Source organism: Myotis daubentonii, chromosome 19 (genome assembly GCF_963259705.1).
Source record: "Myotis daubentonii chromosome 19, mMyoDau2.1, whole genome shotgun sequence".
In the NCBI taxonomy this organism is placed as follows: domain Eukaryota; kingdom Metazoa; phylum Chordata; class Mammalia; order Chiroptera; family Vespertilionidae; genus Myotis; species Myotis daubentonii.
Window position 1 is genome coordinate 22,295,113 of NC_081858.1, and position 24,717 is coordinate 22,319,829.

Genomic DNA, 24,717 nt, shown 5'->3' on the forward strand with positions numbered 1-24,717 from the left:
AGTACAGCGGATCCTTTAAGAAAGCGCCCTCTGCGGGGCGGAAGTGAGGTATGGACAGCGGAAGTTCCCGCCCCGGCCCCGCCTCCGCCCCTGGCTCACGCGAGCTGGGTGTTTCCTGCCTCTTTCAGTCCAGGTTGGGAGACTCCGGCGTCCTCCAGCTTTTCATGGTAAGGAGGGCGGTGCCCACCGACTGGGAGCTCCGGGCGGCCGAGAGAGCGGGCAGAGCAGAGAAGAGGGGGAAAGCGCCGACAGAAGGGGGTGGGGGGGTAAGGGGCTGTCGCGCCCGGGAGGAGGCACTTGGGGAGTAGGATGGGGGCGAGGCCGGGCCGGGCGTGGGGGAAGGGCATTGGGTGGAAAATTGGCTGGGGTGGGGGCCTGGGGAGGCCCCTGGCTTTTGGAAAGCCGGGAAAGGGCATTTGGGCTCGGGGGGGCAGATATGCGTGTGTGTCGGGGGGGGGTGGAATGTCTGAGTCGAGTGCTTGTAAGACGTGGGAGTTGGTGATGGTGAAGAGGACAAAGAGATGTCATTGAAGACGGACATTTGGGTGGAGGGTTAGGGCTTGGGGCGATGTGAAGGAGACTGGGTGGGTTATGAGAGGACGGGGAGTTTGGGGAAGTGGTCCTAGGAGCCGCTGGTTTCGGGGGAGTGGGGACGGGCTTCTAGGTGCGTCTGACCACGCCGCCGAATGGAGGAGAGAAATGGAGGGAGGCGGGCGGTGTGCGTGCCGCGCTAGGAGCTCCGTGGAGGGTGCCAGGGGCCCGCGGTCAGGGACCCATCCCCGCGGGGTCCGGCGCCTTGTGGCTGGGTCCTGCGCAGTCGTTTCCGTTGAGACCTCAGGTAGCCACACCTAAGGAGTCGGGGTGTCTCACCGGCGGCCCCCCAGCCGTGGGGGGTGTCTGTGTGCTCGGACTCCTCCGAGAGTCTGCCCTTTGAATAGCTCTTTGTCCCGGGACGGGAATGAGCAAAGGTCAGCCCAGACCCTCGTTTCACTCGTTCGCCTGCGTCTCTAGACAGTGCAGTCCTTGGGGAAGAGGGGTGAATCCCAAGGCCAGTGCTGAGGAGACAGGGGTCAGCGCTACCTGAGTGCGGTCTGCTCCATTTCGCGTCCAATGAGGGCCACCTGAGGGGAAGACGCATTAAACCCCACGAGCAGCACCAGCTGGAATTTGTTGGAAATGGCCACCTTTTCAAGCCCTACCACAGACTGTGGAATCGGTCTGGGGTGGGGCCCAGCAATCTGTTTTAACAAGCCCTCCAGGGAATTAAAGCCCTGCTGTCGTTGGTTTGGGCTATAGAATGAAAAGGGCATGCGAGAGGGAGTCAGAGGACCTTCATAGTTCTGATTCTTAATTTTCTCCCCCAAAAAGTGGGACTGATGACATTCTCCTCCCTAGGCTCTGGAGAGACATAGGCCAGCAGTAGCTGGTGTGCTAGTCTCTGCCAGAGAGTGTAATTCGGCAGTAGCTGTCCCGTAGGGTTGGGGGGGGAATGATGCCCCCTTACGTGGCTGACGGAATGTAGCTTGTTTGAAATGGAACCGCAGGCTTTTCTGAGTCGTGGAAATGCCCCCAGTTCAGAGAACGTTGTATAATTAGCATCAAGGTCCCGACTCTTAGATCTAGCCGATTGAAACGTCATAGCTCTGTGGCTCTCAGCTCTGGCCACACATGAGAATCCCCTGAGAGCTTTTAAAACGCTGGTTTCTGAGCTGCCACGCTCCTCCTTTCCCCTCCCCAAATTTGATGGCTGGTTCTGGGGGGAAGCCCGGGCGTGAGGAATGTTACAGCCTTCCTAGGTGACCTAGTGCAGCCAGGGCTGTGAGCTCTGGTCTGCAGGGAAGCGCAAGGGGCGCAAGGAAAAGGACACTGAGAACTTCACTGTTCATTCCTGGGGGGTTATTGCGAAGACTATGGCTTTAACTGCATTTTACCAGTTAGGAAACTGAGGCTCGGTTCAATCACGTGTCTGAACATCACGTGGGAAGTAATGACACCGAACTGCTGTCCAGGTTTACCAAACTCTCCACCAAACCTTCCGCACATACTCTCCGTCTAGAGAGTTGTGTAGAAAACATGTACAGGTGAGGGATTTGGTGCCTTTTTTTACCCTCTTGTACTTGCCTGGGCCTCCTTTGAAGTCAGCGGTTTCCCCCGTTCAGCTGACTTTTATTTTTTAAGCGTGCATACAATTGCTTCCTGTTTGTGCCTCTGAGGCTGTGAAGTAGGGGCTTGCTTTTGTGTATTTTTATGTATGGTCAGGAATTCACCCAGGCCCGGAAGCTTCTCCAAGGCCATGAAGTTCACTGTAGCCTAAATAAGATACACCGGGCTTTTTAGAACAGCGGGTAGCAGTCCTGGCTGCACTTTGGAATTACCTGGGAGACTTTTAAAATGTCTGTTGCCCAGGCCACACCTCCAGGCCAGTTACATCAGATTTCCCACGGGTAGGGCCCAGGCATGGGTATTATTTTAAGCTCCCCAGGGGGTTCCGATGGGCAACCAAGTGCAGGGCTACTGTTTAGAATCAGCAACAGTATACTCAGGGGAGATGGAAAAGAGAAGCCTTGACTTATCCATCTAACTGGAATAAACTCCTTTGCTGATTGAATGGAATCCGTAACCAATACCTCCAGTATCAATTACCTCTCTGTTTCTGGTAACCAACTTTGCTCTCCCCTGTCCCACCTCCCTAACCTCATCAAACATGAAATCCAACCTTTGAAACTAGTTAAAACCAGGAGGACTGGGGAGTCCTCTGTGGGAGGCTTGCCGTGAGAGGCTTATTGTCTCCCGCCTTGTGGCATCAGCTCAGCAGCTCTGAGCCGCAGGCTCTCTGCCACACCTTTCTTCCTAGCGCCTCTCCCGTTGAGATGACGACCTTTGACCTTTGGAGGAGTGGGCTCCGGGAAGGTTCGGAGCCGTCTTTGTCTTTTCTGGAGTCTCAATCCAGATCGGGATGGTTTCTGCCTTTATCTCTTGCAATTCAGTCGGATGTCAATAGAGCTGGAACCAGTTTCGAAAGAGAAGATAATTTGAGACGCTGAGGGCATTCTCGAATAGTCGTGGCTTGAGTGTTCGTGTTTGAGTGTCGCTCTGAGCCAGGGACCGTGCTGAGTGCTCTGTGCGTCCCTCGCAGCCCTGGGAGGCAGGCGCCGCTGTTGTCCCCGTTTGACAGACCAGACTAAACTCAGATGACTCACCGGGCTCCCCCAGCCGGTAAATGGCAAGGCTGGTGGCTTCAATTCAGGTCAGGTCTGCCTTCCAAACCGCAGCCCATGGCCACACGTCCCCTCCCGTCTTTTCAGAGCTTGTTTGTATTTTCTGAAGCAGGGGCCCTCCTTTTTCAATTTATAAGTCATAGCTCTGCACGTGCTGAGGATGGCCATTGATAAAGCCATGGGCTCCGGCCCAGGCAGGACCTGTCCACGTCCTTCGCTTGCTCCGTCACCAACTCACTTTGGGAGGTGACTGAGCTATGGGTCGTGGTATCCGGATTCGCAGAATGGAAATCGCCGTAGCTGTCTTCCGGCATCGCTTGGATTTTAAGTGGTTGTGGGTGGTGGTAGAAATGAAACTGGTGGTGTCTTCTGGGAGGGAGGAGCCACAGAAAGGTTCTCTCTCATTGGAGAGGGGGGGGGCTACAGCTGCAGCTGTTGACCAAAACTCATCAAGTCACACTCAAAATATGCTTTATTGTATGCGAATTATTTTTTACAAGGTATTGGAGAGCATAAGTGCATAAAGTAGATTGTATAAGTTTAGATCTGAAAAGGGTGCTTTAGAAGTATTTTCATTTTGGAACAATTTCCTTAACTAACACTCCCCCACCCCCAATAAAAAACCCACACTGTAAGCCTTCCCCTCTCCACTGCCACCGAATCTTGAACGTTTTTTAGGAACTCTTTATTCACATAAGCCGCTTCTATCATCCCATGTAGATTTCCGGGGACCCCGGGGAGAGAGGAGGGATGGTTGGTGGTAACTGTTAGTGTCGGTCTCTGAGGACTGACTTCAAAGGAAAGCTAGAAGGAAGGGGCCAGCACCGCCTCGCTCGCGGCCTCTTTCCTTTGATGTTTGGCATCTGGCCACGGAGACCCCAGGTGAGCTAAGGCCAAGCTTTTGAGAACGTGCCGCCTTGTGACGTTTGTACTGTTGCTTGAGGAAACACTTGTGTTTCCAGAGGCCGCTCTCCCTCCGTGCCACTCTGCGAGCTCTGACCGGAGCCTCCCAGGGGGTGAGTTCCAGGCCACCCTTTTGGAGGGACAGTTGAAAGGACTGGCCATTGCCTCTCTCTTGCCGATCGAAGGCTGGTGGCCACCTATCAGTTCCTTATTTCAATGAAAAACATAACATTTGTGTTTTAAAAATTGTAAGCTCATGATGAGAGATCTGTAAAAGAAAGGCAGGCCTGACCAGTTTGCTTAGTGGTCAGGGCTTTGGCCCATGGACCAAAGAGTCAAGGGTTCGATTCCCGGTCAAGGGCACTTCCCTCCATTGCAGGTTCCCCAGCCCAGGTAGGGATGCATGTGGGAGGCAACCAGTTGATGTCTCTCTCGCTCTCTTTGATGTTTCTCTCCCTCTCCCTTCTCCCTTCCACTCTCTTTAGAAATCACTGGGAAAAATATCCTCGGGTGAGGATTTTTTTTTATATAAAAAAGAAAGGCATAAAGAATTTAAAACACAACTCTTTTTCAGTATCAAGGTATTTGTAAAAGCTTTGTGTCGTCAGTTCCTTCTAGCAATAGCACTAGTAGCACACCTGTAGTTGAAGTTATGTCCTTGATGCATCGAGGGAAAACTCTGGGGCATCCCAGAGGATTGGGGCGTGCCTTGAAGGGTTTGGGGGAGGATTCAGAGGAGTGCGGCTTTGCTCTGTGTTGGATGCTGTCGGGAAGCAGGGCTGATTCTGTGATTGGGCCTCTGTAATTCCTGTTTTGAAGGCGGGGAGAATGGAATGGGGCTGAAACTCGAGTTGGTAGAAAGACAGCAGGATATTAGCCAGGGTAAGGGGACATTTGGTCATGTTTGTGTTTTGGACAGTGGTCTTGTGTTTGTGTTCAGGCAGTTACGGAGTGGTCTTATTTATGTCCTTGATCTGTCCATGGCCTTGTCCGAGGCCGTGCGCTGTGGGATTGTTCATGTTCGGAGGGAACACCAAGGCCCAGAAGGGGTGTCAGGCCAGGTCCTGTTGGGGCCACTTCCTCGGTGCTATTCCCCATATTTAGTAAATACTCAGGCATCTTCTCCAGCTATAGAATCCTACCTATTCATTCAAGAAATGTTTCCTTGGAGTACACATGTGCCAGATACCAGTCTCCTTTCCTGCGCCTGCTGAAATCTGGACACCGCCTTCATTTATTTCTCTGATACGTACATGAGAGCTGGCAGTGTTACAGACTATCAGATCGTGCTGTTTTGGGCAGCGTAGTACAGGAAGTCTATAATAATTTTGCAGTAACTTGCTTCCAAGAGTTTTTATGTCTGTTTAGTCCTCAGAAACACTTTTTTTTTTCTATAGGAAGTATTAGGAGTGGTAGTTGGGATCCTACTCACCTTCATAAAAACTCATTTCATCTGTAATTCAGCTGAGAGGTGGCAATGGTGGCTGTCTGGTGTGCATGGCGATAAGGAGAGAGACCTGGGCAGTGCCTCAGGCTGCAGCCAGTGTGTTTGTTTAGTGGGTAGAAAGGAAGTCCTCATAACACAAGAGTTTGTGGCAGAGTTGTACCTACCGGGTCAGCAGGTGAGGCCAGTGTATGAGGCCATCTGGGTGGAGTTGGGGGCAGATTGGGGAATACCTGTGTCTTGCCAGGGGGAAGCCAGTACCCCAACTCCCACCAGCTGTTGGCCTCTGATTTTAAGAGAAGCCAGAAATCCAGATTTTTCTGTGAACTCCTGAGCTGTCAACATTGAGAGTGCAGTTTGTTTTCAATGCAGAATATACTTGGACTAAGCAGAACACATCTGGGGGCCAGATTCAGCCCAGTGGCTTTCAGAAAGAAGTAAACCAGACCTGGTGCCGTGACCCTGGTGACCTTGTGTCTTCTTCCTGGCAGGAAGAGATGTCAGGAGAAAGTGTGGTGAGCTCAGCGGTGCCAGCGGCTGCTACCCGCACCACTTCCTTCAAGGGCACGAGTCCCAGCTCCAAGTATGTGAAGCTGAACGTGGGCGGCGCCCTCTACTACACCACCATGCAGACGCTGACCAAGCAGGACACCATGCTGAAGGCCATGTTCAGTGGGCGGATGGAAGTGCTCACCGACAGTGAAGGTAAGCCGGCCTCAAGGCGCCGGGGACGTGCTTGTGGTTGAGGGCTTCCTTCTAGCTCAGAAAACCCCGGGAAATGTCGCACGGCTGCAGGTCGCATGGTGTGCTCAGTGTTCTCATGGTATGTAGGGGACCCCTGAGGAGGAATAACAGGGAGACCGACCACCTAGTCGGGGGGGTGTGGTCAAGGAGGGCTTTCCACAGGAAGTGGCATTTCAGCTGAGACCTCAAAACGAGGAGGAGTCAGCTGGACAGGGACTCACAGTCTCGACTTGTTGATTTGCTGTGTGAAGTTGTTGATTCGCTGTGTGAAGTTGTCGATTCGCTGTATGACTTTGAGAAACCCGCTCCAGGCCTCAGCTCTGTTAAATGGAGGCTGGACTAGCTACCCTAGTTGGTTCCCTTCCTGTCCTCGCAGCGATGGGTCTCTGATTTCAGACAGAAGTTCCAGTGTGAGTCATGAGCATTTTCTCTGGACACTTGTCCTCCTGGGATGGGGTCATGGCAGAGTTCACAGACCGAGTTCGAGGGAAGCCTACAAAAGCAGAGCTGAGTCACAGCTCCCCACTTAGTCGTTGGTGATCCTAATCAGGGTGGCCCAGAATTGAATCACAGCTCCCCATGTAGAAGCTGGTGATGTCTCACTACCCTCAGCTGGTGTAATGGGCACCGTGATCCCCACCTCGTGGGGCTGTTCGCTCTTAGTAAATATTCAATATGCATATGTTCGTTCGGTACTTTCTCTTTCTTGTGGAAAATCATGTTAGTAAAAGGCAAAGAGCTGCTTAAAGCCATCTTACCAGAACTACTGCCTTCCTGGAACGTCAAAGAGCACCTGACAAAGGGGAAGGTCCTTACCTGGCTGGGTTTAGGGAGCAGGTCCCATGAGGTTTAAAAATGGCCCCATCCTCCATTCCTTGGCCTGAGATTGCTTGAGAGTAGGCCAGACCACAGCCTGGCTTGCCCCAGCTCACCTGTCTCAGGCTGCCTCTGTGCTGATGCCCTGCCTTCCCAGGGGCAGTGGTTCCCGAGGGGGTGGGTGAGTTGTGACTCAGGGGGTGGGATTGGGAGTCCTTGGCTGGGTGTGCACAGTGCTTTCTGTGATCCTAAGAGGGTCCACGCGGGCTGTCGCTGGTTGGGGTGTTTCCCTCTGTGCCCTGGAGAGGGCGAGGCTGCAGTTCCCTCCCTGGGCTTCCCGTGAACTTGACTTTCCAGAACTGCCTGTGTCTTACTCAAAATAAACGTGAGCTTTGTATGAGTGGGAGGATCTCCTCGCCGTGCCACACCCAGCGTTGCCCAGGGTATTTGTGGAAATCAAGACAATGGCACCCGAGCTGCAGGAGGAAACAGACCTTATCGGAGAGCCCAGGATTGTTGTGGCTTTTCTTCCGCCCTACCCAGTCTCCGGTGGGGCTCAGGAAAAGCGCCCAGGCGCTTCCAAAGCAGAGGAAGCCTCGTCTCCTGGGAAGGCCTCCCCTTGGTGGCCTAACGCTTGTCCCAAAAGAGACAGCGTCCTCGCTCACCTGTCCCGGACCTGGGAGAGGCCTGGAGTGGCACCAGGGCACCTGCCGCGGCTTCTAGAGAGCTGCTACAGGATGCCCTTCCCCCTCGCTTCCTGGGAAGCCCAGCATCTCCCGGAAGCAGTGCCGCCTCTGGCACTCCATCCTCAGCTGTTTCCATTTCCCTAACACCCGGCAGCCTTCAGACCCCCTTGCAAAGCTCACAAAGTGGCCTTGTATGGGTGTGGTTTCATTTATGCTGCACCTTAACCTTCAAGGGGTGGGTGCTGTGCTGTTGTTACAGTTGGAAGAGTGAGAGACCCACATCTCATGGGAAATGCTTTCTCAAAAGCTTCTGAACCCAGGCCTTGCTGGCTCTCATCAGCTGCTCTCTGTGGCTTCGTGTGGTCCCAACGCCCTGTTGTGGTCACCTCAGTGTGGCAGCCTCAGGGTTCGGCCTCTGGCTTCGTGCTGAAGCCCGTGGTGCCCTGTGAGCTGGGCTGTCCGGCTGGGTGTCTGCTCTTCTATTCTACACTGTGCCAGGCAGAGTCCTGTTGGTGAGTGCACTGCACCGCCCGACTCATGGCCTCAGTGTTACCTCAAGGACACAGTTGGGCCCAGAAATAGGGAAAATGTGCTGAATCTCAGCTTCACCCAGGAAGGCTTTCAGCTGCAGCAGAGTTTGCCACAAACGGCTGAAACTACAGGTGCCGCTCAGCCCGGCAGGTGAGTCCAGCAGCAGAGCCTGTGGCTAAAGGGCCGGGCTCGGAAGGCCCAGAGCAGTGTGCGTAGCTGTTGCTGGAAATCTCTAAAGGATGCCTGAGGGACTGGCTGCCCTGGGGAGGGACCTGGAGTCCAGGGTGGGCAGACTCTCGCGGGCTCCGTGCCCTTCAGCCTATATGAGTTTTGCACCACCACATGCATATAATTCCTAAACCAAGAAGAACCTGGGCACTGGAGCGAGATGGGCCTGGGTTTGGGTCCTGCCAACAGCCATAGCTAACATGGTGGCATGATTTCTGGGTCTTGAGCATTGTGCTCATTTAGACTATCGCTGTTCTCTGGTCATGTGACAGTGGGTGAGTGACTTTTTCTCTGAGCCTGCTTCCTCCTTTCCAAGTCTCGAAGGTAGTGCTCTTCAGAGTTGTTATGGGGTTTAAATGAGATTAGGAAGCACTTGATCAAGTGCCTCTCATATGGAGAGACTCCACAAATGGAAGTGTCCGTTGTGGCTCTAGTCCTGCCTGGGGTGGGGTGGGGTGGGGTGGGGTGGGGTGGGGTGGGGTGGGGTGGGCAGAGTGCTGCGAGGAACTCTGGAGAAGCCTGCCTTAGCGCGGCTTACCAACCTCCTGCCTCAAGGTCTTTACATGGTGACTACAATTTTCTTCCCTGTTTGCCTGGTTGATTCATACTTACTCTTTTTATAAAATATATATTTTTAAATGCATATATATATTTTATTGATTTCAGAGAAGGGAGAGGGAGAGATAGATAGAAACATCAATGATGAGAGAGAGTCATTGATCAGCTGCCTCCTGCATGCCCCCTATTGGGCATGTGCCGTGACAAGGAATCGAATCTTGATCTCCTAGTTCATGGGTTGGTGCTCAACCACTGAGCCACACTGGCCTGGCAGTACCATGCTGTTTGGATTACTATAGCTTTGTAGTATAGTTTGTTACCAGGTAGCCTGATACCTCCAACTTTGTTCTTCTTTCTCAATATTGCTGTAGCTGTTTGGGGTCCTGTGTGGTTTCATATAAACTTTTGGATTATTTGTTCTAGTTCTATGAAAAACACCATTGGTATTTTGATAGGAATTGCATTGAATCTATAGAATGCTTTGGTCAATATGGACATTTTAACTATGTTAATTCTTCCTATCCATGAACATGGTATATGCTTCCATTTATTTGTATCTTCAGTTTCTTTTTTCAGTGTCTTATAATTTTTTGAGTACAGGTCCTTTACCTCCTTGGTAAAATTTACTCCTGGGTATTCTATTTTTTTTTTTAATGCAATTGTAAGTGGGATTGTTTTCTTAGTTTCCCTTTCTAATAGTTCTTTATTGGTGTATAAAAATATAGCAAATTTCTAAATATTTATTTTGTAACTTGCTACTTTACTGACTTTATCAGTTCCAGTAGTTTTTTTAAAATAGGGTTCTCTATATACAGTATTATGTTATTTGCAGATAATGACAGTTTTACTTCTTTCTTTTGAATTTTGATACCGTTCATTTCTTGTCTGGTTGCTGTGGCTGGGACTTCCAGTACTATGTTGAGTAAGAGTGGTGAAAGCAGACATCCCTGCCTTGTTCCTGATCTTACGGGAAGTGCACTTTTACTGGTTCCCCTTTGGATTTTATCAGATGCCTTCTCTGCATCTATTGATATGATCATGTGATTTTTAGCCTTTGTTTTGTTTACGTGGTGTGTCACATAACTTGATATGTGGCTATTGGACCAACCTTGCATCCCAAGAATAAATCCCAGTTAATCATGGTGTATGATCTTTTTAATGTATTGCTGGATCTGGTTTGCTAATATTTTGTTGAGGATTTTTTAAAAATATTTTTATTGATTTCAGAGAGAAAGGGAGAGGGAGATAGAGATAGAAACATCAATGATGAGAAAGAATCATTGATCGGCTGCCTCCTGCATACTCCCTACTGGGGATTGAGCCCGTAAACCAAGCATGTGCCTTTGACTGGAATTGAACCCGGGACCTTCCAGTCCGCAAGCCGATGCTCTATCCACTGAACCAAACCAGCTAGGGCTGTTGAGGATTTTTGCATCTGTGTTCATCAGGAATATTGGCCTATAACTTTCTTGCTTTGTAGTGTGCTTATCTGGTTTTGGAATCAGGATAATGCAGGCCTCATAAAATGATCTTGGGAGTCTTCCCTCCTGATTGTTTGGAATAGTTGGAGAAGAATAGGTGTTAGTTCTTTGAAAGTTTGGTAAAATTCACTGGTGACGCCACCCAGTCCAGGACTTGTCTGTTGGCAGCGTTTTAATTACTGCTTCAATTTCATTGGTTGTAATTGCTCTGCTCAGATTTTCTGTTTCTTCTTGACTCAGTTTTGGAAGAGTGTATGTTTCTAGGAATTTATCCATTTCTTCCTGATTATCCAATTTGTTGGCATATAGTTCAAGAACCACCCCTTGATTTCATTGACCTTTTATATTGTTTCTAGACTCTATTTTGTTTATTTCCGCTCTGATCTTTCTTATCTCCTTCCTTCCACTCCCTGTGGCTTTGTTTGTTGTTCTTTTTCTAGTCCCTTTAAGTATAAGGTAAGGTTGTTTGAGATTTTTCTTATTTCTTGAGGTAGGTCTGTATTGCTGTGAATTTCTTTTTTAGACTGCTTTTGCTGTGTCCCACAGCTTCTGGGTTGTTGTGTTTTCATTTTCATTTGTCTCAAGGTACCTTTTGATTTCTTCCCTTGATATCATTGCTAACCCATTCCTTGTTTAGTAACATGTTATTTAGCCTCCATATATTTGTGTGTTTTCAGTTCTTTTCTTGAACTCGATTTTCTATTTTTATACCGTTATGGTCAGAGAAAACGCTTGCTATGATTTCAGTCTTCTTAAATTTACTGTGATTTGTTTTCTGGCCTAACATGTGGTCTCTAGAAAATGTCCCATGTGCACTTGAAAAGAATGTATATTCTGCAGCTTTGGAGTGAAATGCTTTGGAAATATCAATTCCGTCAATGTGGTCTAATGTGCCATTTAAGGCCTCTGTTTCCTTGTTGATTTTCTGTCTGTAAAATCTACCCATTGATGACAGTGGGGTGTTAAAGTTCCCCACTATGACTGTATTACTATTGATTTCTCCCTTTGTGTCCATCAATATTTACTTTATATATTTAGGTGCACCTGCATTGGGTGTGTACATGTTTGCAAGGGCTATATCCTCTTGTAGGATTGATCCTGTTACTGTTTATGCAGTGTGCTTCTTTGTCTCTTATTATAGCCTTTGTTTTAAAGTTGCTGTTTTGTCTGATACAAGAATTGCTGTCCCAATTGTTTGTTTCCATTGGCATGAAATATCTTTTCCATCCCTGTACTGTCAGAGTGTATCTTTTGATCTGAAGTGGGTGTCCAGCATATACATGGGTCTTGTTTTCTTACCCATTTAGCTACCCTGTGTCTTTTGATTAGAGCATTTAATCTATTTACATTTAAGGTGATTATTGATAGGTACATATTTATTGCCATTTTATGATTTATATATTTATGTTCCTCTTTATTTATTTTTCTTAAAGAAATCCCTTTAACATTTCTTGTAATGCTGGTTAGGTGGTGATGAATTCCTTCAGTTTTTTTCTTATCTTGGAAGTGCTTTTTTTCTCCTTCAAGCCTATATAATAAAAGGCTAATATGCAAATTGTCCCCTCGACCAGGAATTCAACTGGGAGTTTGACCAGGGGGCAGGGCCGGCTGGCCAACCACCTGCCGCCCCTCCCCTCAGCCAACCCTGCCCCCCGGCCCCAATCAGCCAGCCAGCCAAACCCCACCCGTGCATGAATTTGTGCACCAGGCCTCTAGTTTTAAATAATAGCCTTGCTGGGTAGAGTAGTCTTGATTGTAGGTCCTTGCTTTTCATCACTTTGAATATTTCATGTCAGTCCTTTCTGTCCTTCAATTCATATTCTGTTGATGGTTATTTAGATTGTTTCTAGTGTCCACCGTTAGGAACATTATCATTCTTGAACACTCTCCCTGGCATGTGTGAGTTTCTCGAGGCCAGTGCTTCCCAGCCTTTGCCACATCAAGGGACACCCAGAAAATCATGTTTGTACTTTGGTAAATGAAGGGGCTCTGACCTCCGCAGGCCCTACCCAGCTGCCTCTGGGGCTGTAGCAGTAAGGTCTTCCACACAGTTGGGAGCTCTGTCCTAGAGTTCATTCCCAGGGGTGGCACTGGGGGTAGCAGCATCCTCAGCTCCATTCGACGTGAACAGTTGTGTCAGGTTACACTCCCCACAGAGGTCTCAATTTTTGCTGACACTGGACACTGTCACACTTACTAATTATTTCCAATTTGATGACTATGCTATGGTACTCTGTTGTTTTAGTTAACATTTCCTCATTTCTAGAGGGTTGAGCATCTTTTTATGTTTGTTTGTGTTTCATCGTATGGCTGCCTGATTGCATCTTACACATTTTCCCATTTTCCTTTTTGCTTTGTAGAAGTAAGTGTGCGTTCTGGATTTTATACCTTATGGTTTTATTTTATATAAACATAAACAACATAAATCTGACTCTTATAGGTTTTTAAATGGTGAGTTTTGGTGCCTCAGTTTTTACGTTTTCTTTTTTTTCTTTTTTCCACTTTGCTCTCCTATCTACCTCAGTGGTATTCAACCAGGGATGATTGGATCCCTCGGGGACATTTGTCCAGAGATATTTCTGGTTGTCACAATTTGGGGGTGAGAGTGCTACTGGCATCTAGTGGGTAGGGGCCAGGGGTGTTGGTGAGGACCCTGTGATGTGCAGGACAGTCCCTCCCTAACAGAGGTATCCAACCCCAGATGTAGTGCCGAGGCTTAGAAATCCTGCCCTAGAGATTCTGATATGGAACAAGGACAAGAATCTGAATTTGTAACAAGTACCTCGGGTGATTTACGATCAGGCAAGTTAGGTCCGAGCAAGCTCCCTGTAGGAAGTGGGGGAGGAAAAGGAGAGGGAAGCACATGGGATGCTGGTGGGGCTGGGAGAGGGGAGCCTACCTCCAAGGGACCTGAAAGCCACACAGACTCCCTCCTGGGGGTGGACCGCCGCCTCTGGATGCTGCTTCATTCTCAAGCAGCGATGATGAAATGTGCAAAGGGCTTGTCTTCAGAGGCCTAACTTGAATGCTGGCAACAGACTCGGCTTTGTGCTGTGTACTCCCCAGGCATTCCCTTATCGTACCTTTATGCCAGCCGTGGGAGGCACCATTCTTAGGAGAGGAAACTGCTGGACGCAGAGGTCAAGTGGAACACTACCGTCACCCAGCAAGTACGCAGACCTGCGTTTCCAACACAGGCCCACGCTCCTAACCCTGTGCTGTGTTGTGTGTCACACCATCCCAGAGCCTGGGCCTCACTGCCCGTTCACCTCCCAGCCTCGTCCAGGGCCTGGGCTGCCCCGCTGTGCACGGCTTTCCTACACGGCCCCGTGCTCTGTGGCAGCAGGAAAGACGCCCACAAGCTTGACTTTTGCTTTTCTACGTGCAAGGCTGATTCAAAAGGACAGATTCCTGCTTTGAAAGCAACTAAAATACTTTAAATTCAGAATGCTAATTGAAACCTCATGGGGAATGTGCCTGGCTCCTTTGCCCTTATTTGTCCAAAGTATGATTCCTTCGCCACAAGCATTTCCTGGCGGCATTCTTGAGCTGGAGCCCAGTGTGATGGTCCGCCCATTCACTCATGGAAACTGCGACAGTCCGTAGTCATTGAAATCACTTGATTGATTTTAAGGACCCTCGCGCTTTCCAAGCGGCTGAGTTGTCCATGCGTCAAAGACAGAATGGGACGTTTTCTTCCCGGAGCAGCTGGGCTGAGGTGGTTGCCATTTCTCTCAAAGACTGAGGTTCCGCTTGTCTCACCCTCACTGGCCTTCTCAGTTCCCCTGAAAGCAGTTTTCCTAAGTTCCTTCTTCTCCTTTGTTGTCTAGTTCTACCTCCCCAGTTTGGGAGTGTCACTGAACCCTCTGAGCCTCGGGGTTCATCTGTGGGAAGATAACGCTGTCTTTCCAAACCTTGTCGGCTTGTGCTTCGGTTGCCCTTCAGTGCATTAATGACAGGCTTTTAAAAAATACTAGTTTACCAGTCTTTAAAAATCAGATTTCACAAAAATCTGCATTTTTGGCTTTGCCTGAAACGCAGCTCTGAACCCACCTTTCTGCCTGGCCACTCTTAGCTGGAGCTGGGAGAGCCCGCCCTCCTTCCCCAACACCTCACGGGGCAGCGCACTGCTCTCTGGTCTCTCTGGTCAGCCATCCACGCAGCCCACCTGCACCCATTTATCCTGCCTGCTCCAGGCCCCCTCAGGCACCTGAGCTACATAACAGATACTAAATCTAAACTTCGTGTCTCAGTTGTAGAATTGGGTCATGTCCAGCAGACACTGTCAGGGTCACGGATATCCCTCTCTTCCTGGAAGCCAGCGTGGGACTCCAGCTGCACCTTTGCATTGTGTCTGCCATGTTCTTCCCACTTAGGAAACCATAGCTGTGTGGAAATACCAGTGGAAGGTTCTAGAGAGATGAGATTAGACCAAAGGCCCAGGAAGTGTGGGCTGAGGAATTGCAGGAGGAGAGCATGGAAATGGCCTTCTTATCAGCTCTCCTCGTGAGTGTTGCAAAGATTACCTACTGGTCTGCTGCAACCAGGAGAGGGCTTTGGGCAGGGCTGGGCTTGGGGACACGGGTGGGGGAGGTGAGCAGACATGTGACTCTGGATATGAAAAAGGTGCATTCGTTGCTCTTGGCCTTTGTTGGCCTCTGCCACTGATCCAGGGCCTGGGAGTCTGAGCAGGGCACAGTGGTGTTAGGAGTGGAAATGTGGGCCCCTTTTCCTGAACTGTGAGCAAAGAAAGGGCGGGGGGCATAAGGTTACTGGTTTCTGTCTAAACCTTCCAGCTGCCTCATGCATTGGTGTTTCTCACCTGTAATGAGGGGGACAGGCGGGGACAGGCGACCTGGGGAAGGTCCTTGCCTGGGGCTGCCCTGCTGGTCCGGAAGGCCAGACTGTCTGGCTTCTTTCTAGTTCTACGTTTTCTACCCAGACACACATGGTCTTTGTTCCAGTCCTGTTTCCCCTTCCAAATTCCACTCCCCAGGACATTTGCATTTCAGTACTTTTGCAAACCCATGGCATCTCTAGGGGAGGAATAGCAGGCCAGCGCTGAGGCTGCAGAGGGCACTGAGGAGTGGAAGGGCTTGTCTTCCTGGCCCGGCCCAGGGGTGGGGAACGTCCGGCCTGCGGGCCATATCAGACCCGAGAAATCATTTGGTCTGGCCCTGCCAAGGCATGAGGGGTGAATTAATTCAATGTTTGGCCAAATAGAGCAGCCTAATTTTTAAGTTGATAATGTTGTATGGCCCGTAAATGATGCTATAAATATCCAAATGGCCCTTGGCAGAAAAAGGCTCCCCACCCTGCCTTTCCACTAAGAATGCTTCACTGTCCTGGTTCTGGGCAGCAGGGACTGTCCCATATTTGATATGGAAAATACCCCCTTCCCCACGTTAGCCTGCATTGCTTAAGGGCAGCTCTGTCTCTCTGATCGCTGTCTCCTTCACCATTTTATCTCCAGTTCATCGCTGTCACTAACCAGTAAGTGTGTGGGGAGTTAGGGATGGAATTTCCTATGGTGATGCTGGTGCAGGGATCACTCTCAGAAACCACGGGCCCAGATCTGTGAGGGGCAGCCTTCTGCTTCCTTAGAAGTGGCTCTGCTATTTGAAAGTCTGAAAAAGTCTCATAGAAAGAAAAAGGCTCATAGAAAGACGGACTAGAGCCTGGCCTGCGGGTTCCATTCCTGGTCAGGGCACATGCCTGGCTTATGGGCTTAATCCCCAGTAGGGGGCGTGCAGGAGGCAGCCGATCAGTGATGTTCCTCTCTCATCGATGTTCCTATCTCTCTTTCTCTCTCTCTAAAAATCAACAAAAACATACGTTTTAAAAAAAGAAAGAAAGAGGGAGTAGATATTTTCACTCCATGGGCCTTTCCCTATTGTTGGGGTCATTTGGACACATTTTATCCAAGTGTGGCGTCTAGGCCTGTCTGGAGATGTTCTCGTGTAAGGGGTTTTGAGGGAATTTAAAGAAACGTGCTTTTAGACCTCAGGGCCCCTGGCATCCAAGAGCCTGAGGCCAGGTGAGTCCCGTGTGGTGGTTCCCCTCCAGCAGGGTCTAGAGCAGGGGTGGGCAAACTTTTTGACTCGAGGGCCACAATGGGTTCTTAAACTGGACCGGAGGGCCGGAACAAAAGCATGGATGGAGTGTTTGTGTGAACTAATATAAATTCAAAGTAAACATCATTGCATAAAAGGGCACGGTCTTTTTTTTTCAATAGTTTTATTCATTTCAAACAGGCTGGATCCAGCCCGCGGGCCGTAGTTTGCCCACGGCTGGTCTAGAGGCTATGACTGCGCTCTAGCCAGGGCCTGGTCAGCCTTTTGCTGGTGACTCTCTCTGTGGTCCTGCTCTCCCGGGAGGCAGAAGGAGCCAGGAGACACCCCAGTTCTCCTCGGCTCCCCAGAGAGGAGTGCCTGTGTAATGAGCCCTTCCCTTCCTCCTTCTCCCGCTGCAGGCTGGATCCTCATTGACCGCTGTGGGAAGCACTTTGGTACGATACTCAACTACCTTCGTGACGGGGCAGTGCCCTTGCCGGAGAGCCGCCGGGAGATCGAGGAGCTGCTGGCAGAAGCCAAGTACTACCTGGTCCAGGGCCTGGTGGAAGAGTGCCAGGCAGCCCTGCAAGTAGGCATCACCCTTCCTTCCCATCAGGGGGCGAGGCCCAGACCCACCTGCCTTGCTCTGCAAAATGGGGTACTTCCTGCCACCCTGCCCTCTGTGAGGGTTAGTGAGTTAGCCTGGAGCCGCTCCCTGTGGGTCAGAGAGACCCACGAGGCTTCTCTGTAATGTTCAGGCTGCCTAACTACTTCCTGGCGTATTCCGTCTCCACGGTGTTGGATCCTCTCACCTGTCCATCGAAACCCTTTAGTGCTGAGCCTGGGTCATGATACTTCATCAGGTTTCTGGGCCCATTAGGACTTACTCTCACCCATGAGTTCTCGCTGGGAGCCTAGCATAATCTCTGCAGACACAGACCCCCCTCCCTCCTCAACTGGACCCGGGGCAGGGACAGCAGGGTCCAGTCTAGTGACAGCAACATTTCTATGAAACCACAAAGCTTCCAGACATAGCCGGTGGCCATTCAGGTCACACAAAGCTCCCTCATGGCAGTCAGAAGAGCCCCTCTGGGTGGTCACAGGAACTGGATCTGCTCGTATTTGGGCCTCTCCCAAGCCACATGTCTGTCTGGCCCCCAGTGGACCAGTACCCATCATGCCTCGCTCCTCAGGAACTGTTTCCACCCACCGCCTCTACCCCCAGAGTCTGTAACTCTAAGTGTCGTAGCCTTTACTTTCGTATTTTTATTTCATTTTTATGTTTCTTAAAGTAATACACATACATCATTTAAGAAGTCACTTAGTTTTGCAAGGTTGGTGTAAAAAATACCACCAAATGCTTTCTCTCCCGCACGTCCTCCCTCCGCCCCCCACCAAGGCAGCCTCTTTTAATTCTTTCAATGGTTGTTTACTTTCGTATTTCTTATACTGCTATTTATTGGCATTTCAGTTTTCAGTATTATTTACAAGATTACTATAGAAAATTCAGATTTAGCTCATGCACTACCACCATCCCCAGTCACTGCCAAACTTACGCATATTTCTCCTCCTGTTCTCCCAATGTAGGTTGTCACAGTTTTGGTAAATCGGTATTCAGAGCGTGCATTGGGATGTCGGTATTGTTAACAGTTGAGCCACAGAGTGTACAGTGACTGTTTCCTTTGTCGTGTAGCTTTTCAGTTTGCCAGACTGGTGATTGCTGCACTGTTCTGTTTGCTTGGTTTTCTGAGCACATCTCCCTAATTCAGCCCTAAATTCTCAGGAAGGTCAGTCTCCTGCTGGCAGGTGCAGACACCGCAGTGCCTCTGACTCATCTTTGTCTTGGAGACATGCCCTTTGGGTTCCTTTCTGTGGTTTCCACTGGTCTGAGGTTAAACTTCCAAGACTGACCTCCGCCCAGTTTCTATTACGTTTATCTTCCCGTTCTACTTTCTCAGGGGTTTGTTTTTTGTTTTGCTTTTCAGTTTTATCTTTTCAACCCTTTCGTTGAATGTTTTACTTCTGCTGTCACATTTCTAACTTCAAAGGCCTTTTCTTGCTCTCCAGTGCTCTTGTTTATGTAGCAGCTGGTCTTGTTTCATAGGATGAAAAATCTGCCCTCATCTGTCTGATGACGCTGGTATTGGAGGTTTTCTTTCTGCCGCCTTCATCGTCTGACTCCTTCCCTTACTTTTTCTCTCTTTGTTTGGTCTCATGTTTGAGAGGCTTTGCACTTACAATCGGATGATCCTTGGCCTGTTGAAATTTAAGAGGAAGCTCTGAAAAGCGGTGTGACTGTGGGGGGTCCTTGTTGTCCAGTGGGCTTCAGTGGTGAAGGATGGGCTGGCTTTCCCAGCGGGAACCCCCATCAGATCTGTCAGCCTCTTCTTGGCCAGCTCAGTTCCTGGTGGAGGAATCCTCCTCTCTTGCCGAGGGAATAAGCCGGACTGGCTGCCGTCTGGGATCTGAGGAGGGGAAGGGCTGAGGGCGCCTCACCATTTAGTGTGTAAACCATTCACTTAGTCCCTCTGTTTCAGAATAGCAACCAGTCCTGTACACACCTGAACATGGACCTTCTTTCCAGGCTGGAGAAGGGGCTCTGGCACCTGGCGGGCGAGCCTCCCCTCTTGCCCTGTGCCCACCAGCCTTGAGAGCTGTTCTTTGAAAATCTCCAGGATCCTTTCCCATCTGCTGACTTAGGTTCCAGCTTCCTCCTTGCTTATCACTCATCTGTGATCTGTTCTCCAGCCTCAGATTGTTTATGTCTTCTGTCTGCTGGCTTCACGTCTCTCATTCTTTTTTTCTTACAGGCTTATACTTTTCTTTATTCTTCTGCAGTCATTGCCATGGGGTTTGGGAGCTTTGATGCAGTCATGTGTCATCTACCATGTTCAGGGTTTATGTTTGAGTGGCTCCCTGGGCTGTGGGAATGTGCCATCATTCTTAGTGTTTACTGAGCACCTGGCATATAACAGCCACCAAATAGCAGACTTATTGGAGAACTCGACTCCTGGTCGTGCCCTCATCCTAACTCACTGGTAGTAAGAATCCTCCTCTCTTCCCACCGTGACTGCCCATCTGCCCTCGCCAGAGCCTGCCTTTGCCCGCGGGCCAGCTTAACCAACCCAGTGCAGGGCAGGCCTCCTCGGCTGAAAGCACGTTTTGTTCCAGCAGAACAAAGATGCTTATGAGCCTTTCTGCAAAGTTCCTGTTATCACCTCATCCAAAGAAGAACAGAAACTTATAGCGACTTCAAACAAGGTATGTTGGAGGCCCCGTGGCACTCTTCTTGCTATCGGAGGTGGCAGGGCCAGCCTTACGGGAAGCCAGTGGTTTATGGCATCTGCACTCCAAGTAACCCTCTTCTTCCTTTTTTAAATCAACCCGCAGCCAGCCGTGAAGTTACTCTACAACAGAAGTAACAACAAATACTCATATACCAGGTAAGGCGCCAGCCAGAAAAGACTTCTGTGCTTCTATACTCGCTAGGAAAGCCTCGGCTCACACCAGCAGGCCCGGCTCCTCTTGTTCCCTCCAGATGAGGGGCCCCCTGCACCTTGAGGAAGCCAGATAGGTAGATGGTAAGAAAGGGAGAGGCTAGAGAGGAGATAAAATTCACATGTACCATAAATTCACCCTTTTAAAGTATGTAATTCAGTAGTTTTTAGTATATTTACAGGTTGTACAGCCGTCACCTAATTTTTGAACGTTGTCATCACCTCCAAAAGAAACCCGGTACCCATTAGCATTCGCTCATTTCCCCACCAGCAATATCTCCAGGTTTCTAGAATGCCTGGTGGCTCTTGGGAACTTGTGACTCTAAATCAGGAACTTGAGGGACCTTAGGGGGACCTGATGCAGTTACTCAAGACCCGTAATCTGAACAGGATAGAGCGTCGCCTCGGCAGTTCCGTCCTGACGCTCCTGTGCTTGCTGGGCTGTCCTCCGTGCCCCGCCTGGTGCCAGTACCCGCAGGCCCGTGCTCTCAGCGCTCCACCTCTGGCGGTTGTACACGCAGCATAGCAGCCTCTCTAGCACACTGGTTAGGAGCTCAGGCTGAGCGGCTGGAGCTCTTTTTTGAGGCCTTGGCTCTGCCGTTCATTCGTTTTTTACCTCAAGTAATCACCCGCTTTCTCAGGCCCTCTCTTTCCTTCTCTGAGCAGTGGGGACTGGTGCCTTTCTCGTGGGTTATTGTGAGGCTGAAACGGGGTAGCGGGGATAATGGGCCCCTTGTGTGGACACTGCCGGTGGCGGGGTTATCACCCGCTTGTGGTCACCTTACCAAATGCTCTTTTGCAGCAATTCTGACGACAACATGTTGAAAAACATTGAACTCTTCGATAAGCTGTCTCTGCGCTTTAACGGACGGGTCCTGTTCATAAAGGATGTCATCGGGGACGAAATCTGCTGCTGGTCCTTTTATGGGCAGGGCCGGAAGATTGCTGAGGTCTGTTGTACCTCCATCGTCTATGCCACTGAGAAGAAGCAGACCAAGGTGAGGGCTTGGCGCGGACGGTCCTGCGTGGCTCACCTGGCGTGTGTACTTGCACAGCTGTCATTGTCCTTTGGGCCCCGCTAAGGTGCAGACGCAGGTCCTAGAGAATCCAAATGGCGCCCCTTTTGTGCCGCCCAGCATGTCGGGGCAGCCTCACTGCACCTCAGTCCCTTTGCCCTAAGTGCTGACTCACATCCCGCTACCCGTGTGTGGCCCGCTGCCAGCACTGCCTCCTGCTTCAGTGACCTGATGCTGCCTGTGCGCTTCCTGGTCCTCCCCCCAGCACGGCCCCATCCCGTCCCGGTCATCAGAGCAACAGGGCTGCCTTCAAGATCCTGACCTTGGCTTTCTGTCTATTCGCTGCCATCTGTCCGTCCTCCTCTGACCCACTGACCTAGAGCAGCCCTCCACCCTCTCGGGGCCACTCGGCATCCTTAGCTCCTACCCTGTTGACTTCCTTCCGAGCACATGACCCCCTCACTGCTCTGGACTCTGAGGATCTAGTTGTATATCATCCGCTCCAAACCAGTGTACTTACCCTCTCCCTTCTGTCTCTGCACCGTTCTGCAAAGCTAATGCATGCTGCGGGAGCTCTTACAGGCCTGTGCCCCATCAGGCCTTCTGTTTCCTTGCTCTCCTTGGGCTTAAATGGAATCCCAGGGGCTTATTAGCCTGAAAGTACTGGGTGGCGGTGGCAGTGGCAGGCTGTGTGTGATGCTCACTCACCTGCCTGTATTTTGTGGGGATGCAGGTGGAGTTCCCTGAGGCCCGGATTTATGAGGAGACCCTGAATATTTTGCTGTATGAGGCCCAGGATGGCCGTGGACCTGACAATGCGCTCCTGGAGGCCACAGGTGGGGCGGCTGGGCGCTCCCACCACCTGGACGAAGACGAGGAGCGGGAGCGGGAGCGCATCGAGCGTGTGCGGCGGATCCACATCAAGTGACCTGACGACCGTGCCCACCTCCACCAGTGAGCAGGCAAGCGGACCCGAGCTCTCCTCCCTCCTCCCCACTCTGCACTGATCCCTGCGGGCTCCCAGGCACCTTCCACTTCCCCTGGAGTCTGGAGACACTTTTGTAACAAGCCAGATGATTTTGATATTTCTCGACAAGGTGAATTGATTTGTACCAGGCGAATGCTCCCGTGTTGTTGACAAGCTGTGTCCAAGGGCTCTACTTTCTGTGAGAACCTGGAAGGCCCGCTGGGTTCTCAAAGGAAAAGTGTGAATGCGTACGAAGCGTATGTGAGGACTTTCGTTTGCAGTATTTATTTTTGTGGATGTTGACTACCTGTTGGAGCTTCTTGGATGGCGTTGCCTTTGGGGTTCAGTGTGATAGCTCTGAGGGATCCTGCAGCTGGTGGCCACCAGGGGTGTCTTCAGGCTCCGTTGTCCCTCATCCTCCCGCCCACCCGGCACACTGGCTGGTGCCTGCACGCTTCCCAGACGGCTTTGCTAGAAGTCCAGTCTGCAGCAGGACTTCATGCCCAGAGCGTGTTGGTAAATAACTGCGGCTTGTGGCAGTGGAGGCGGGACCTGGTGGGCTTCGTGTAGCTCTGGGTGCCTGATCTGTTTAGGGGCAAGCCTCTTGCTACCTTGGCTGGTCTGTGGTCTGGTGCCTGGTGGGCCCTACACCTCTGGCTAGGGCAGAGCTGTGCTGGTAGCGAGTGCTCGCCCTTGTTGCCTTGCTGCTTTCCAGGAAGGCCCTCTGGCCTGGTTGTGGGCACAGCTCACAAACCGAGGGATCCATTCCTTCCTCCTTAAGTTGGGCTTACTGCCGCAGTAGGTGCCCTGCCCTTTGCTTAGAAACTCAGTGTGGCCCCAGCCTGGCATCCATGCGGGACCACCAGCACCAGCAGCCTCAGGGCAGCTTGCCTGCTGTAAACGTAGCCATCACCTGGAGACCCCTTGTGTGTCTTTGCCTCTGATTTTGACATGGATGGAGTGGCTGTCAGTAAGAGATGTGCGGATCGTTTGGGTCCGGTTAGTGTTCATGGTGTTCAGGGGATGTGTGTGACTGTGACGGGGGGGTGTGCATGTGGGGGATGGGCGTTCTCGGTACCTACCTCCCAGTCTCCTCTGCGCCTGTCAGGGACAGAGTGAGATGTGACTCGTATCGGTGGTTGAGACTAGACTAGGTAGTTACAAGGTGATAGGAATGTGTGTAAGGTAGTGGGTGGTTTTTGTCCACTTTTCAAGGGAAACGTTACCGTTTTATACCAAAGGTATTAATATGGGCAGCCTCTGATACAATGTAGTCCAAAAAAACGAGTTTATATTTTGAAATGGTTTTTACAGCTTCGACTTTGTACGCACTGCCCTACTGGCGACAGTTGTACGCCTTCCTTTTGTGTCCAGCAGCGAAGCCTCCAATAAACCTTTAACCAAGGGTGACAACCCCAAAGTCAAGGACTGGGTAGATGCTTTTTAAACTGTGTGGGAACCTTCGCATGAGGCCGTTCGGATTCTATTAAGTGCTAAGGAAAGGGGGGCTTAAAAAATGTTTCTTAAATGTTTCATACTGTTCGCGTTCCAACAGCAGCCCTGCCGTTCGGGTTGAACTTTTCTAGAAGTTAAAGTGAATGTCAGTTCCATTGTTTCCTGTAGGAATGGAAAAGCCATCAAATTGTTTTTAAATGTTTACACGAAGAGTACGTTTGTGGAACAAGTGATTTGTTTGGGCTTCTCCACCTGATGACCTAACGTTTCTGGCCGTCTCTGTCTGTCTCCTTTCACTGCTCCCCTGGGATATGAGAGGTCCCTACGACATTCCAGGTGAATGCTGCTGCATGGCCCTGAGCTGACAGAGGGCCTTGGCTGGCCCAGCGGTTATCCAGTATATTCTACAAGGACCTAATTTTTCTTATGCTGGCATTGGGGCAAACACAAGTCAGTATTTACGCTTAAGAACCATCCAAGTAAAACACGGGCCTAAGATCTGGTAAAGAGTAAAATTTTATTACATTGTTATAGCTTACAGTGAAAGAGGCGAACAGCTTTTGGTCCCTTGTAATCAAGTTGTTTTTTCAACTACGCCACCTGATGGTGGTACAGGAGCCTGTGCCCGAGACAGCCCCTGGCAGAGCCCCTTCTGTCGCCCTCCTGCAGCGGCTTAGCAGGTTGGTCGCTGGGCAGGTCCCAGCCCTCTGCTTACTAATAGGTGTGTGTGCCTCCCAGCAGCTATTCAGGGCCCACGTGGGAACACGCAGCCCGACTCTTGGATTGGGTGCTGTCTACACATCTGTGTGTCCTTAAGCTTTCTGTTTCTCTGTGCTATGGAAAAAGATGCTGTAAGCTTTAGAAGTCGTCACTGTATGTTGTGCAAGCATTTGTGGACATAATGTACAATAAAAGTTATATATATAATGCTTCTACGTAAGCCAGTTTTCTGGGTCTTTTCAGAAACCCCAGCACAGTGAAGTGCGGTTTTCAGCAGAGAGAGCTAGGCAGTCACAGTACCTTCTACTTGACCACCTTGAAGTTGCTCGGGGTGGGAAAGCTGAGTCATTTCCCTGTAGCGCCTGAATTTAAACACCAAAAGGGAGTCTGGGGCAGAAAC

The 24,717-nt window shown here is 50.4% G+C and overlaps 1 protein-coding gene across 2 annotated transcripts; it reads left to right on the forward strand.

Annotated features, from left to right (window-relative positions):
* The first annotated feature begins 23 nt into the window (after positions 1-23).
* KCTD10 (potassium channel tetramerization domain containing 10) lies at positions 24-24,537 on the forward strand. Of its 2 annotated transcripts, none has more exons than XM_059675970.1 (7): positions 24-167; positions 6,057-6,270; positions 17,082-17,251; positions 19,834-19,923; positions 20,053-20,105; positions 20,962-21,157; positions 21,909-24,537. In XM_059675970.1, exons 1-7 carry the CDS (start codon positions 51-53, stop codon positions 22,101-22,103), a joined length of 1,035 nt encoding a protein of 344 aa, XP_059531953.1. In that variant the 5' UTR covers positions 24-50; the 3' UTR covers positions 22,104-24,537. The 2 variants fall into 2 exon arrangements, with proteins under 2 accessions (XP_059531953.1, XP_059531954.1); XM_059675971.1 differs by having other exon boundaries at positions 19,837-19,923.
* Positions 24,538-24,717: the final 180 nt, after the last annotated feature.